The 13,324-nt window shown below is 34.7% G+C and overlaps 1 protein-coding gene across 9 annotated transcripts in view; it reads left to right on the forward strand.

The window, feature by feature from the left end:
• Positions 1-13,324, forward strand: part of MON2 (MON2 homolog, regulator of endosome-to-Golgi trafficking) — a 115,798-nt gene that overhangs the window by 15,680 nt on the left and 86,794 nt on the right. For all 9 annotated transcript variants that reach the window (XM_054812996.1, XM_054813167.1, XM_054813247.1 and 6 more), the window contains 9 exons: positions 418-481; positions 4,850-4,977; positions 5,828-5,959; positions 8,787-8,916; positions 9,464-9,561; positions 10,227-10,352; positions 11,090-11,284; positions 12,020-12,144; positions 12,533-12,672. In XM_054812996.1, coding sequence (XP_054668971.1) covers positions 418-481; positions 4,850-4,977; positions 5,828-5,959; positions 8,787-8,916; positions 9,464-9,561; positions 10,227-10,352; positions 11,090-11,284; positions 12,020-12,144; positions 12,533-12,672 — 1,138 coding nt within the window. The remainder of the gene's footprint in view (positions 1-417; positions 482-4,849; positions 4,978-5,827; positions 5,960-8,786; positions 8,917-9,463; positions 9,562-10,226; positions 10,353-11,089; positions 11,285-12,019; positions 12,145-12,532; positions 12,673-13,324) is intronic.

The raw sequence follows: 13,324 nt of genomic DNA on the forward strand, positions 1-13,324 counted from the left end.
AATATTAAACATTAATGTAATTACTGATACTCTCAGTTTGTTCGGTATTTCAACCTGATGAATGTGATGGATTATATGTTGTGGTAGTTGTTTCACAGTTTGAAGCTGTGCAGGCTACTTACCAGTTCTTACGTTTACTGGAGACTTTTCTCCAGTGTTCATAAACAGAAAAGTAATATAATAAGAATTGTGTTTTCTAAAAGTTCTGAACCACAGAATATACTCCTTCCTGTGGAATTCTGGAGAGGAATTCTAGAAGCTACGGAGAATTCACTTCTGCATTAGATCTGCTTAATGAAAACACTACAAAAACCTTTTTGCCCTGAGACTATATATTTTTATTTATTATAGGTATGCTCGTTTCTTTCCAGATATTGATATATGAAATGTCATCTAATTATTTTCTTTCTCTTACAGGCTGCTGAATCAGGAATAATAAAAGTGAAAACAATAGCTGCGCGGAACACTGATATTTTGGCAGGTAATTATTTGCAATGCAGTGGGAAAAAAAACCTTGAGTTACAGATCAAAATGTCAGAAATGTCTTGGATATGTGTAATAATCCTACATGTCTTTTAGTATGTGCTATATTAGTGATGCTTTACTTTTTGGCACCTAGCAAAAAATCCAGTAGCATGAAAATTTTTTTGATACTACTTCTTTTTCATGTTAGTGCTATACTGATGCTGAGGAAGGTCTCCATTTTCAGTTGTGGCTCTGTAACCATCCACTTAGAAAAATAGGATGAAATGCTTAGGCTCCAAATTCTCAAAATCTTATTTGCTATCTGCATTCACCACAGCTGTTGTTGAGGGCTCTGTGTGGAGTTCTGCAGTATCATCCTCATCTGTGTGTTTAGTATGAGAGTCTAGCCTTTGGAGACTTGTACCTAGCAGGCAAAATTCCATCTTAATCTGAGACAAGGTCATTCAACTTAAGATGTACCGTTGCCTTGAGGGACAGGAGATATCTTGTGAGTTGCAGCTTTGTAAGTGCTTCAAACAGTATGTCTGACTTTCTTCAGCTTTATTAAATAGTGTGTAAATTGATGGCTTCTTGCCAATTGCTGGTAAAGCCTTTGGCAAGATTTGAACATCCCTGTATTAATATGTGAGTGTCTACCCCAGCTGTAGTCAAAATCCTTAAAATGCGAAATTATTTGAAAGGTCCAAATGAAATAGATGTATAACAATTTCTTGTTTTGAGGTATGTAAATCAGATATTGGTAAGGAGGCACTTCCTAGAATTATTTGAAGTAGCAGTCCTACCCTTCAATATTTCACTTTAATGCCTCTTTTTTATTTGTTTATTTTCTTTGTTTTTACTGCTGTCATGAATGCTGACATAAGTGGGAAAACTATGCCAGGTAATGTCAGCTATGCATCAAAATACGCAAATAAGTAAGAGAAGTCTCAAGTTAGCCATTTGGGAAGCTGTCAACATTCTTTGGCATATTACTGTGTAAAGAACTTTGTATTTTAGAAAGCTAGTTTATAATCCTGAAAATTCTTTGCTTTTTAATCTTAATTTCAAAGTGAAGAGATGTGAAAGATCATTGATTTGGGGGATGGATAGGCAGTCTTTACTTTTGTCTTTTTGAGGGAATGCTTTCTGGTAGTTGGTCAAATTTGTAAATATTGTAAATAATTTTTCCTTTGGAAGGTGTAAGCTAGACTGTAGTTAGTATTTATTTCATTCATCAAAAATACTGTACAGATTTGTTGTTACGAGGTTTGGAAAAGGAGCAGGTCCTAGAAGTTATTTTGATTAGTTAATTGTTGCTAATAGGATAATAACTTTTTTCACAGTAAGAAACTGCGGAACAGAGGGGAACATATACTTTGCCTGCAAGTTATGCTAACGTTTCACAGATGAAACATAATGCCAGTAAACAGTTCCAATTCTTTGTGAACTCTTGTATTTTCTGAGGTATCAGTTGTAGCCTAATCTCGTAGATAAGTTAATGTCAAGATCTCTGTTGTCTCCTACCTGCTATTTAAATTTTTTGGAGGAAGATAGTATGTATAGTTTAGTAATAATAAAGCTGCAAAAGGCTACTGTAACTGTGAAATCTAGTGAAGTAGATACTATTTGACTGCTAGATGATTTAGGAACATCTACTAGACATTCTAGTTATCCAAATAAATATTTTGATCAGGATATGATTTTTCTTTATATTTTGATGTAAACTGTCATTTCACTAGAATAGAGCAACTGTATCAGATTGGTTTGAGTAAGCTGACCTGATGCTTTCTTGAAGCATTACACTGTGTCTGATTATAAGGAAAATAGACGCAATCTTAAAATGACGAATACACAGAGGTAATATGTCTGGTGAGAGGTGTTTAACTTGCCAGAACTCTGAGGTCATTGATCTAACTCTTTCTTTCTCTCTCTTGGAAAAGTTGAGCAGTTTCAAAGTCTTCGTTCTTGGCAGTCTGTACGAGCTTTATCATTTATTTATGAGGATTTAAGTCATTCCAAAAGAGAAGTCAACTTGTGCTTTATATCACAAGAGATAAATGTGAGAAATTATTTCCACATGGCTCTGAGATGTGCAATTCATGCTTTTGTTTTAGAAGCTGTTTTTTTTTTTTTTAAATTACCATTATAATCTTGCTGATGGAATGGAGGAGTAAGTTTTACTTTCCCAAAACTTCTTTCTTGATGTGGTATATTATGATAGATTTCTTTTTTTTAATGTATTCTTACATAATTTTGGTAGCAAAATGGAAGCAGACCTGGATATAAGAAAATATTGTGTATTTTAAGACTGAAGCTAATATAATGATTGGTACCAAACCAGATCTACAAAACGTTAATTTTTAAGCTTCATAAAGTAAAAATCCTTGTATAGATCCTGTTGTGACATTATTGTTTTCAATGGATTATAGGAAAAATACTGTAAAAAGTATAAATTTTTCTTTGTCTTATTTATTAACTCTCATGCCATTTTTGCCATTCAGAACATTATCATGAGTCTTATGTTAAGGATAAATGTTTTGAGGTATCTTTTTTTTTAAATTTTGCTCTCTTCTTTCTGCTTCATGGTTAGAATTTGGTGGCAATTCAGAAATTTATATGAGTGAAGAAGCATTTGTACCCATGTTAAAGTGAGCTCTCTAGGCTCTGTCAGCCACGTGTTGTAGGTTTTCATAGACTATAAAGGCAGCTTGGACATCTAGCTCACAAGTAGAGACACTGACAATTAGATGCCTAAATTACAAGCCTTAATTGGGAACAAACTTATGTTTTTGATGAAGTAGTCAGTGTTTTGTTTTTAATCTGAAAATCATGGGAGTATTTCATAAGCGAATGGTATTGGTGGATATGGTTTTACTGTGTATTTTAAAAGCAGGTTTATTTGCGTTGTAGTTAAAACACCTGTTGAAATCAAAGCAGATTGTTAAACAGGCAGTGAACCTATGTATTCATTCACATTTATGCTGACATTTTAGTTGTTTTTGATTAGGGATTTGGTGCAAGGTTAGCGTCTGTCAACTGGACACAGAGCTTGTACTGGCTCTGAAGAGGCTGATGAAACTATGGACAGTATATATCACCCTGTAAGAACTATTACCTTATAGAAAGTTGGCATCTATAATTTATACTAGCCTATTCTTTTCATAGAAACTTGTTAGTCATGTGCTAGTACTTCAGTTTAAAAATATCACTAAAATATATTTTTGTAGCCCTTTACCTTGATGTTTGTTTGGGTTTTTTTTTCCAAATCAGTTGTAGTGATACTTAATAATAAACTCTCTTGAGAGCCAAACTTCAAATTGCGCAAAAGAAGAATAAAATTGATCATGTTTGCATTTTTATGTGAGAATGTATCTTTTGTTTGTTTGTGGTAAGATCTGTGCTCTAAAAATGTGTGTAAAACTTCTTCATGAACACATTTCTCTTATTACACATAGACTAAAACATGGTGGATGACATCCAGTGTAAGAACACACAAAATGAACTTTCAACTGTGTGGAAATGTTTAATATCTGAAATGGTGATGCGCAGCTACAATATCAAAAGTTTGCATGAATTAACAGCCAAACACAGAAACAGAAAAGCAGTCATTGCTCTGAGTCATGCTTTCTGTTCATCTTTCAGAAATATTTTTTTAAAGGAGAAAAATCTTCACAAGGAATACAGCATTTCACACTGACATTTTAAAAAGTTTTTCCCCATAAAATTAATTCTAGAAATCTGAGATAAATTTCATAAAATTAAAAAAAAAAGTTCATGAAACTTGTCTGTTCACCTGACAAGGCTTCATTTTCAGAAGCTGCCCTTTCTCACTGAAACACTGGTTGAAAAATTCACAGCCGGGGTACATACCTGGGATACAAACAGTCCTGTCTCTTTCTCCTCCTGTTTTGTCGGTAGCATTTTGCTATTCCCCTTCATTCCATGTGCTTTGATCTGTCTCTTTGCGCCATGCTTTGTGTTGCTTTTGACTTGGGTGCTGAGGTGAAGCAGAGCAGGAGAAGGCTACCAGCCTGAGGCTGGTCACCGCCACAAGGCCAGAGAGAGCTCTGGGGTGGGCAGAACCTTGCAGCTTCTTACTAACCAAATGGACTCAAAGTGGACATTTTGGATTTGGAAAGAGAAACACACTGGAGTGTGTAAGGGAGAAGGTGCTTGGGATTTGAGCCTCAGCCAGGGTAATTGTGGCAGTGAGCTGTGGCAGCCCAATGTCCATCTTCACCTGGCTTTTCCCTGTGGTGCAAGAGTAAATCCCAAATTTCCAAGACTGGAGATTGCTTTTTGTTAATAGGTATGATTTAGCAAATTTTGCATTGTATTCTTCAAAGTATTAAACATTGACTGCTTCCATATCTCTCTTTGAAAGCATTGAAAGAGAACAGCTCAGAGGTAGTTCAGCCTTTTCTAATGGGTTGTGGAACAAAGGAACCAAAGATCACTCAGCTGTGTCTAGCAGCCATACAGAGGCTCATGTCTCATGAAGTTGTTTCAGAGGTAAGATCTATCTTTTTATAAGTATATAAATGTTTCAGTGAGAGAAACACAGGCCTCAAACTGAAGGTGAATGCTTTATTTAGGAGGCTGTTCGTATTACAGTGAGCATAGTCTGCAGAATATTTCACTCGTACCTGTTTTTAAAAAGATGTAATTTAAAAGAAAACCTTTTTTGACCATAAAAAAGAAAAAGAAAAAAACAGGTGAGGAAACATTAGTAAATTCTAGAAAGAAATTAATGAAAATTCAAACTAGCTCATTTAGTTTGCATTCTTATACCACAGGAACAGAACACGTAATGGTCCTTGATAAATGTAGTTCTTAAGGTTGCATCCACAAAATTTACTCTGTGTGATAACATAATATGTAATGTTTTTGTTACATGTTACTTTTAAAAATGAGATAAAATGGATGCACATTTCCTGCAACTATAAATGTCATGATATATTATGGTACTGCGTATATAGTGTGTTAAGAAGCTGGTGAAAATAATACTGTTAAAATATACCTTCAATTGTGCTTGCATAATGTAAAATTACATTGGTTTTGAATGAATTTTGAGGGTAAAATGTCTTTGTACTGTCTCTTCTATATTTCCAAGTAGAAAATGAAGTACACATTTTAAGTTGGACTACACAGTAAGAGATTTCTGCCGTCAATTCTTAAAAAATATTTTGTGAAGCTGGTGACAATGAAATTGGCGTTATGTTCTCAATGTAGTCCTATGGTATAGACAAACAGGCAAATTCAGTTATGATAAGCATTTATAAGAGTGCTGTTTTTACATGTGTACACATGATATACCAGTGTGAAAACATCTTAATTGTTGGCAAAAAATATTTCTTTGTAGGCTGCAGCAGGAAACATTATTAATATGCTTTGGCAACTGATGGAAAATAGTCTTGAAGAACTTAAATTGCTCCAGACAGTACTTGTACTTTTAACAACCAATACAGTCGTGCATGATGACGCACTGTCCAAGGTAAGAATTTGTTAGTGCCAACTATAGTACTTAAAATATCCAAGAGGAAAAGCAGGGAGAAGTTTTACATATGAAGTATTTGGAAATAATGTAAGAGGAGGGAGGGTTTCTTGATTCTATTGTATCTTTATACCTAGACTCTGAAAACAGGATTTCTTTTAGCTTCTTTTTGGATCTATTTTTTAATTCCTCCACAATAATACATTTCTGACTTAATGGGAACTTTAAATAAAAACACTGGGCTAATGCCTGTCCTTCTCATCTGCTAAATTCGTTGTATGTGTGTTTTTGATCTGAAATCAGAGCACATAGTGCAGTGTAAGCTGTCGCTAATAAAGCAAGTATTAAAGAAGCTGCCTGCCCCCCTGCCTTAAATCTCTTTCGGAAGCAGTTCAATTATTGTCTTTCAGTCAGAACTGAAATAACTTTATTGCATAAATTTAAACATGTACCATTTTGGATATTATGTTTCATCTAAGACAAAAAATAAGGATTCCAATCCATTTTAATCTTAAACCACAAGATAATTCTCTTTGAAGAAGCAACATTGTTTACCCATCTGTGACTTACGAAGTTCTGTTTAAAGTAAGTTCCTCTTCTAGATTACATCTTAGAATTATTTCTCTTTAAGAATGATTTTTTGTTTTTAAACAAATCATTCTTTCTTTGTTTTGTTTTAAGAGAGAGCGAGGATAGAATTGAAGAATATTTTGAAGGCATTCTTTTTCTGGTAGAAAGTTTTCAGTTTTTCTTTGCTTCTGCTTTTAATGAAATAACTTCCTAGCTGGTTAAATGCGTGGGTATTAAAATCATTATTAATGTACTTAACCAAGGAAAGGAAAAACATGAAAGGAAAATAAAGCTAAGTTAAAGGACTGCTGAAAGCAGGGGGATAATGGAAAAAATATAAAACCTATAAATGACAGAATAGAAACTTGCTAAGGATTGAACAGTTTGTCAGTAGGTTCTTTTTTGCCTTGAGTAGTCAAATTATGTCAAAGACTCTTCAGCACTATGTTGTTTCTTTTGTTCCAAATAACGGTCATTTTCCAAATGAGGTGCTATGTTCTTGGGCAGAAGCATGATTTTTGAAGAAAACAGAATTACTTTCCAAAGTGGGATTGTCAGTCATTAACTGGGTAGCAGATGTTCTTTAACAACCTGCAACATTGTCATTTTATCAGGTTTGAATCTAGGCTGTAGAAGAAGACAGGTGCTGGTGAAGTCCACTGTACCTTTCCCTTCTACAGATCATATATCTGCTTCTCGTCACTTCCCTCATTTATTCTTCTTCCTTTGCCTCCATATACCCTCTCTCTACCCCCTGCCCCCCCTTATTTTTAGGTTCTTGGTATCTACATCCTATTTCACTTTTTTGTGTGTCTCTTCCAAACACATTTTCCAACATCATTTATTTGTTCATCTTTCTAATGCCTAGAAATTTTCTCCTTTTGGACACCAGCCACAAGAGCGTGTGGGCACAGTAGTGTCAAACATGTAGGGAAGGTCTTTCCCAGCATGTTTTTCTCCTGCCTTGTATCCTGATCTAGAAGCATGCTCATTTAATACAATTACTTGAGAATCTAATTGCTGTACTTCTAACAATTTGTGTAGTGCACATTAAAATCTAGTACCTTTAGAAATGTATAGTCAAATTTGGGCAGGCTCTGACAGGGGTAAGAAAAAAAACCTTTCTGACAGAATAATATCCTGTAAAATTTCTTAGTGTTGTCCAAGGCCTGAAATTACTAAAGTTTCTCAGTTGAGCAAATATAAGCGTTACTTGGCATGGGTAAAATGGTGCAAATGGTTCGTTTGGGGTTTTTTTGCCCCCCAAGATTCTTTTGACGAATATCTGAAATTTGGGGTTTTTTTCCCCCATGTTGAAACATTCTTAGAGAAGATCAGTTTAAGCCAGAAATATATTACATATTCATATTTCAGCTTGACTGTTTTAAATTAATTACTGGTAAACCATCTTGAAAAAACCCTTAATACAGGCATTGCTGTTAGATTAATCTAGAGAATCATGCAGTATCTTCTGAAAGTCCAGAGGTGCATGTTTGTGTTGTAAAACTTCAAACTAACATGGGGATGTCCACAAATCATTTACAAGAAAAAGAAGCAAAAGAAAATTCTGAATCTTGTATGGCTTAGAGCATGTAGCGCTGTGGTTGGGTGTGGTTGAGGTTCATGCAAGAACACTGAATAAGGACAAAAGAACAAGAAATACAGGTTTCACTACACATACAGATGTTAATTTTCAAAATTCATTATAAAATAAGTAAGTATTAAATTATGTGTTAGAGGTAATATGAAATCCAATGGGAAACAGTATTCAGGTCACTGCCAGCACAATGACACATTAAAATAACAACAGTTAAGGCAACATGGTTGTAAAGGCATTGTAATTTTATGTAAGAGAGGAATGGCATTTTAGCTTTGGAGTTCCCTGATTTTTCTGTGATTAACCATATAATGCTAATGCCCTTTTGACGTTAATATTCATACAAGTTGTTTTCTGTGGTTGATTACTGTGTAGTCTCTGTATGATGATTGTAGTTTTATTGGCATATCATAATGTCTTCAGTTAATAACACTTCTAGATTACCTTTAGGGAGGATTACGAAAGAGGTTTTTGGCTAGGGTAATCCATAAAACTTATTCTGGTTCTTCAAATTTAAAATGATTAAACCAATTTTTTGTCAGGCAACCTTTTGACAAACTATAGTGGAAAGCATTCCTCAATCAGCTATCTTGACTCTTAGCTAAAAGATGAAAATATATTGTTGTAAGGTGATTTTTTTTTTTCTTTTTTCCCATTCAGGCAATTGTACTTTGTTTTCGATTGCACTTTACAAAAGATAACATCACAAATAACACTGCGGCAGCTACAGTGCGGCAGGTAGTTACTGTTGTATTTGAGAGAGTGGTTGCTGAAGATGAACGATACAAAGGTGGGCATACTTCTTACTCTGCTTGTTTTAACCTGTTTTGTGGACACCCATCAAACGTTTATCTTTTATCAGATGAAGTAGTAGTAAAAAGTCTATAAACGGTACAAAAAAATTACAGACGTTATTCATTTTTACTGTCTTTTATATGTTTACTTGATTCAAAGGAGATTAAATCTTTAGCCTTTGTGTCAGTCCAAGTCAGTCCAGCAATATATAAAACCTAGATTTTTTTTTCAGGCTGTGAGAACTGGTCTTCAGGTTGGTATTGCAAAGGAATATGAGGTGAAGGTGTCATTTAAGGTGAAGGTAACTTAGATTACTGAGTGTGAAATACATGGTGGTAGTAGTTTTGAAGAGAACATTTATTGGAAAGAAGTGCTTTGTATTGATGATCTTTGGTATTCAGTTTAATGTTTATTTCTGTAGACGTAAAAATTGCAGAAGTATTACCTGGCCATTGTCCTAGAATATTTTTGTAAGAACACTTAACACATACTGATTTTGAACAGTTCCTTTGTTTACAAAACTGGTTTTTGTTTTTACACAGATACTATTGACCAGCCAGTTGCAGTTCAAGGAAACAGTAACAGAAGATCTGTCAGTACACTGAAGCCATGTGCTAAAGATGCATATATGCTTTTTCAGGTAGTTGGGGAGCGTATATTTGTACATTTTCAGTTATGATTGGCTGTTTCTACATCTCTAAGAAATTTTAAAAATTTGCTGTTGGCATATTGACAGGGTCCTTAACCAGAGCCTCGGGCTTTCTTATGCGCATTTGTTGTAATTGGCAATGATATGCTATATCCCAGGGGGATGATTGGAAAAGGAAGGCAAAGTGGCCAAGGAAAATGTTTTACTATAAATCTTAAATAATAGCTAAGCATGCATGTCTGCATTGGATTCAAGATTCTTTTTTCCTTGAGCCAAACACTGCTACTATAGTTGAGCCTTGCTTCTTGTGCTTGGTATTGTATATTAAAGTCAAGTATATAATAAAAAGTAGTAGTTGAATTCATCACACCATTAAAAATCTTCTTGACTTAGCAAATTCACTGGTCTTGAGGTATTTTTGAGGGCAGGATTGGACACAATTGCTACAAGGATACCAGCAAAGTTTAACATTTCTTCTTAAAAATTTTTTGCTTTTAGTAATTTAGGTAAAAGAAGTATTTGAGGAAGAATTATGTTGAAATTTGAAAATTACTCACTACAAAAGAGGGAGAGAGTGTAGATTTTGTAGACTCAGAAAACTTACGCTGGTACAGGACTGGACAGAGAATGTAAATATTACTGTATTTCTTTTTAAGGATCTTTGTCAGTTAGTTAATGCTGATGCTCCCTACTGGCTCGTGGGTATGACGGAAATGACCCGGACATTTGGCCTTGAACTTCTTGAGTCAGTCCTCAATGACTTTCCACAAGTGTTTTTACAAGTAAGTAGTTCTTGGAGGGAAAAGAGGAAGACGCTTGTTCACATGAGTAGTAAAATTTACACTTCACTAACTTCTCTTTAATTTAGCATGAGTACTACTTTTCAAAAGGACTTGTAGCTTTTACGTGTTGGGTTTTTATGATAGGAAAGTGCTGTGTGCTTTTTGTCTACTTTTTTCCTATTGCCATGCACTTTATTTGTGTTTGTGAATATTGTCGAGCATGTTGTACTCTGTTTCACTTTTTGTTTTGCCATTTATATCTTCTCCAAAGATGCATTTTCTTATCTTGCATGATTTGTGACAGCTCTGTAACTTAGTTTGTGGCATTGTTATTTCTATGAAAACATTAACCTCACCCCAAGACTATGAATTGTGCAGATCTGCTGCATATAAATGCATCATTTCCTACAGTAACACATTTTAGCAGACAGTAGCTAAATTAAAAAAAACCAAATATATAATAAATTACGTATTAGCAGCTTATTTCAATTTGCAAAATACAAGAAGGAGGGTGCATGGTATGAACCTGACCATGTCATTTCATCATGCTTTTTGGCAGCTTTGCAATGGTGTCTGCTGTTCTTCCTTTTCATTTCCTGAGCGTGTAATTTATACCAAGATTTACATGACTTCAGAGTGCTTGATCATAACAGTAGATGTAAATAAGAAGCATAATCAGAGCTACTGGTAGCAATTAAAGAATACCTGCATATAATTTGTTCTGTTTTCTTTTTCAGCATCAGGAATTCAGTTTTCTTCTTAAAGAAAGGGTATGCCCCCTTGTTATAAAGCTCTTCTCCCCAAATATCAAATTCAGGCAAGGTTCCAGCACGTCATCTTCCCCAGCACCAGTGGAAAAACCATACTTCCCCATCTGTATGCGTTTGCTGAGGGTAGTTTCTGTTTTGATTAAGCAGTTTTACCGTTTGCTGGTAAGAATATCTTCAAATTTTCTTTACGCAATTCTGGTTTCGTATCTTTATATGCCAGTACTGTGGTCAGTAACAGCATTAATTAGTTCTTGGGAATTGTTGACGTATACCAAGGGAAGAAAAGTCTAAATGTTCTTTTCCTCTTAATGTGCATTTGTGTTTACATGTATTCTGCATGTACGATTTTATTAAACATGGGCTGGTATAAATTCTCAGAGTTGATTAGCTGTTGTATTTTCTGTACTTCACTGCCTTTCAGTTAAGGTTTTGGGAACCTTTTGATCTTCTTACGTTGTTTGCCTATCTTTAGATAATGTTGATTGCTGTGCCTTCTTAATACTTGCTAAGAGGCTTTTGACTTGTGTTGCTAAAGCTGTTGGCAGAATGTGCATAAAAAACCCACACATTCAGCTGTTCGTATCTTCTGAATTTTAGATATTTGCTAAAAAAGATTTTTTTCCTTTTCATATAAGAACTTTAATGCAATGTTTGTGAGGAATTTAACTCCTTCAATACAATTGTATATGTGATGTTAACTTGGCAAAATGTTATGATTATGAGGTATGATTTTTACATAATTTTGCATAAATGCTTGTTAAAGGAGTTTTCTAGAACACGTGCAAAACTTGCTGGGACTTGCTTAGGACTCCTAAGATGAAACAAAAGTTTTTTGGAGAAAAAATTTTGTAGGAGGCTTTTTCTTTTAGTTTAATGGCTATAAACTGTATCTTTCAGGTAACAGAATGTGAAATCTTTCTGTCATTGCTGGTTAAGTTTCTGGATGCAGACAAACCACAGTGGCTAAGAGCTGTTGCAGTAGAATCTATTCACAGGCTTTGTGTGCAGCCTCAGCTTTTAAGGTATTAAATATATTGTATGTCACTTTTACAAAAAATGTAAGAAATCTTTTTATTTTTTTCTGGTGGAAAATACTTCCTAAAACATTGTAAATATGTAGAAACTTAAATGCAATAAACTCCTCAATATAATTTTTTGTAAAGCATTAGGCAATGCTTATTATCCAGGAAGGGCTCAATTATGGTTATTTGAGTATTCCAAACCCTCTCTGCCTCACCAGTGTCAAAGGATTATTTACCTGAAACTAAGTACTACTATTTACCTCAATATTTGCAGTTAGAATATTTGCTTTTAGTCTACAGTTTGGAGGGAATGGGAAGTGGCTGTTAAAATATACTTTTAGTCCCTAATTTGTCAAATACTCATTATATTTTATAAAATACTTTCCAGGTCCTTTTGTCAATCGTATGATATGAAGCAACATTCCACTAAAGTTTTCCGTGATATTGTGAATGCACTGGGGTCCTTCATCCAATCACTATTTCTTGTACCAAGTACGGGGAACGCATCAGCAACACCAAACCAAACTGGTAAAGCCTTGTCTTTACTATCATTTTAATTTTCCAGCATTTTCTTGTAATAATAAATGCTCATTTGATTCAGTATATGTATTTGGCTTGGTACAGTTCTGTACTTCCGTGTTCATTGAGGTGAAAAGCTAACTTGAGACAAACTAGCGTTTTCAGGTTTGGTACAACAGGTGATTTTTATCTACCTGTATTATGGGGAAGACATAGCCCCCAGTCAGCAGAGCAGTGCTCCTGCATTTGTATGGGCTTCTACAGTGACCGAGCTGCTTGTGTCACAACTTTTCTGAGGGAAATTCTGAGGAAATTATTTCTAATTTCTGACTATAACAAATTTGTCTGATTTCTGTCTCCTTGTGCGAGATGTCATTTATGGCAGTGTGCAGTTGAAGTAGTAAGACTGTGTGTGTTTGCTTCCTCCTGGGAGGCAATAGCTAATTCTTCTGGATGTTTAGGGACAAAACTGGACTGAGGAAGCCAAGAGGTAGAAAGATCTGTGTTTTACAGATCATCTTTGCTTTTTCTGTAAGCTGAAAACATTCACTTACTGAAACTAAATCTGATTGTCTATTCTTGCAGCCAGGGGTTTGGCATTTCACTAGGTGTATTTTTATTTCTATAAGAAGAAATGGTCCTTCTGTTAATGCCTTTGCAG

Source organism: Grus americana, chromosome 1 (assembly GCF_028858705.1).
Source record: "Grus americana isolate bGruAme1 chromosome 1, bGruAme1.mat, whole genome shotgun sequence".
Taxonomy (NCBI): Eukaryota; Metazoa; Chordata; class Aves; order Gruiformes; family Gruidae; genus Grus; species Grus americana.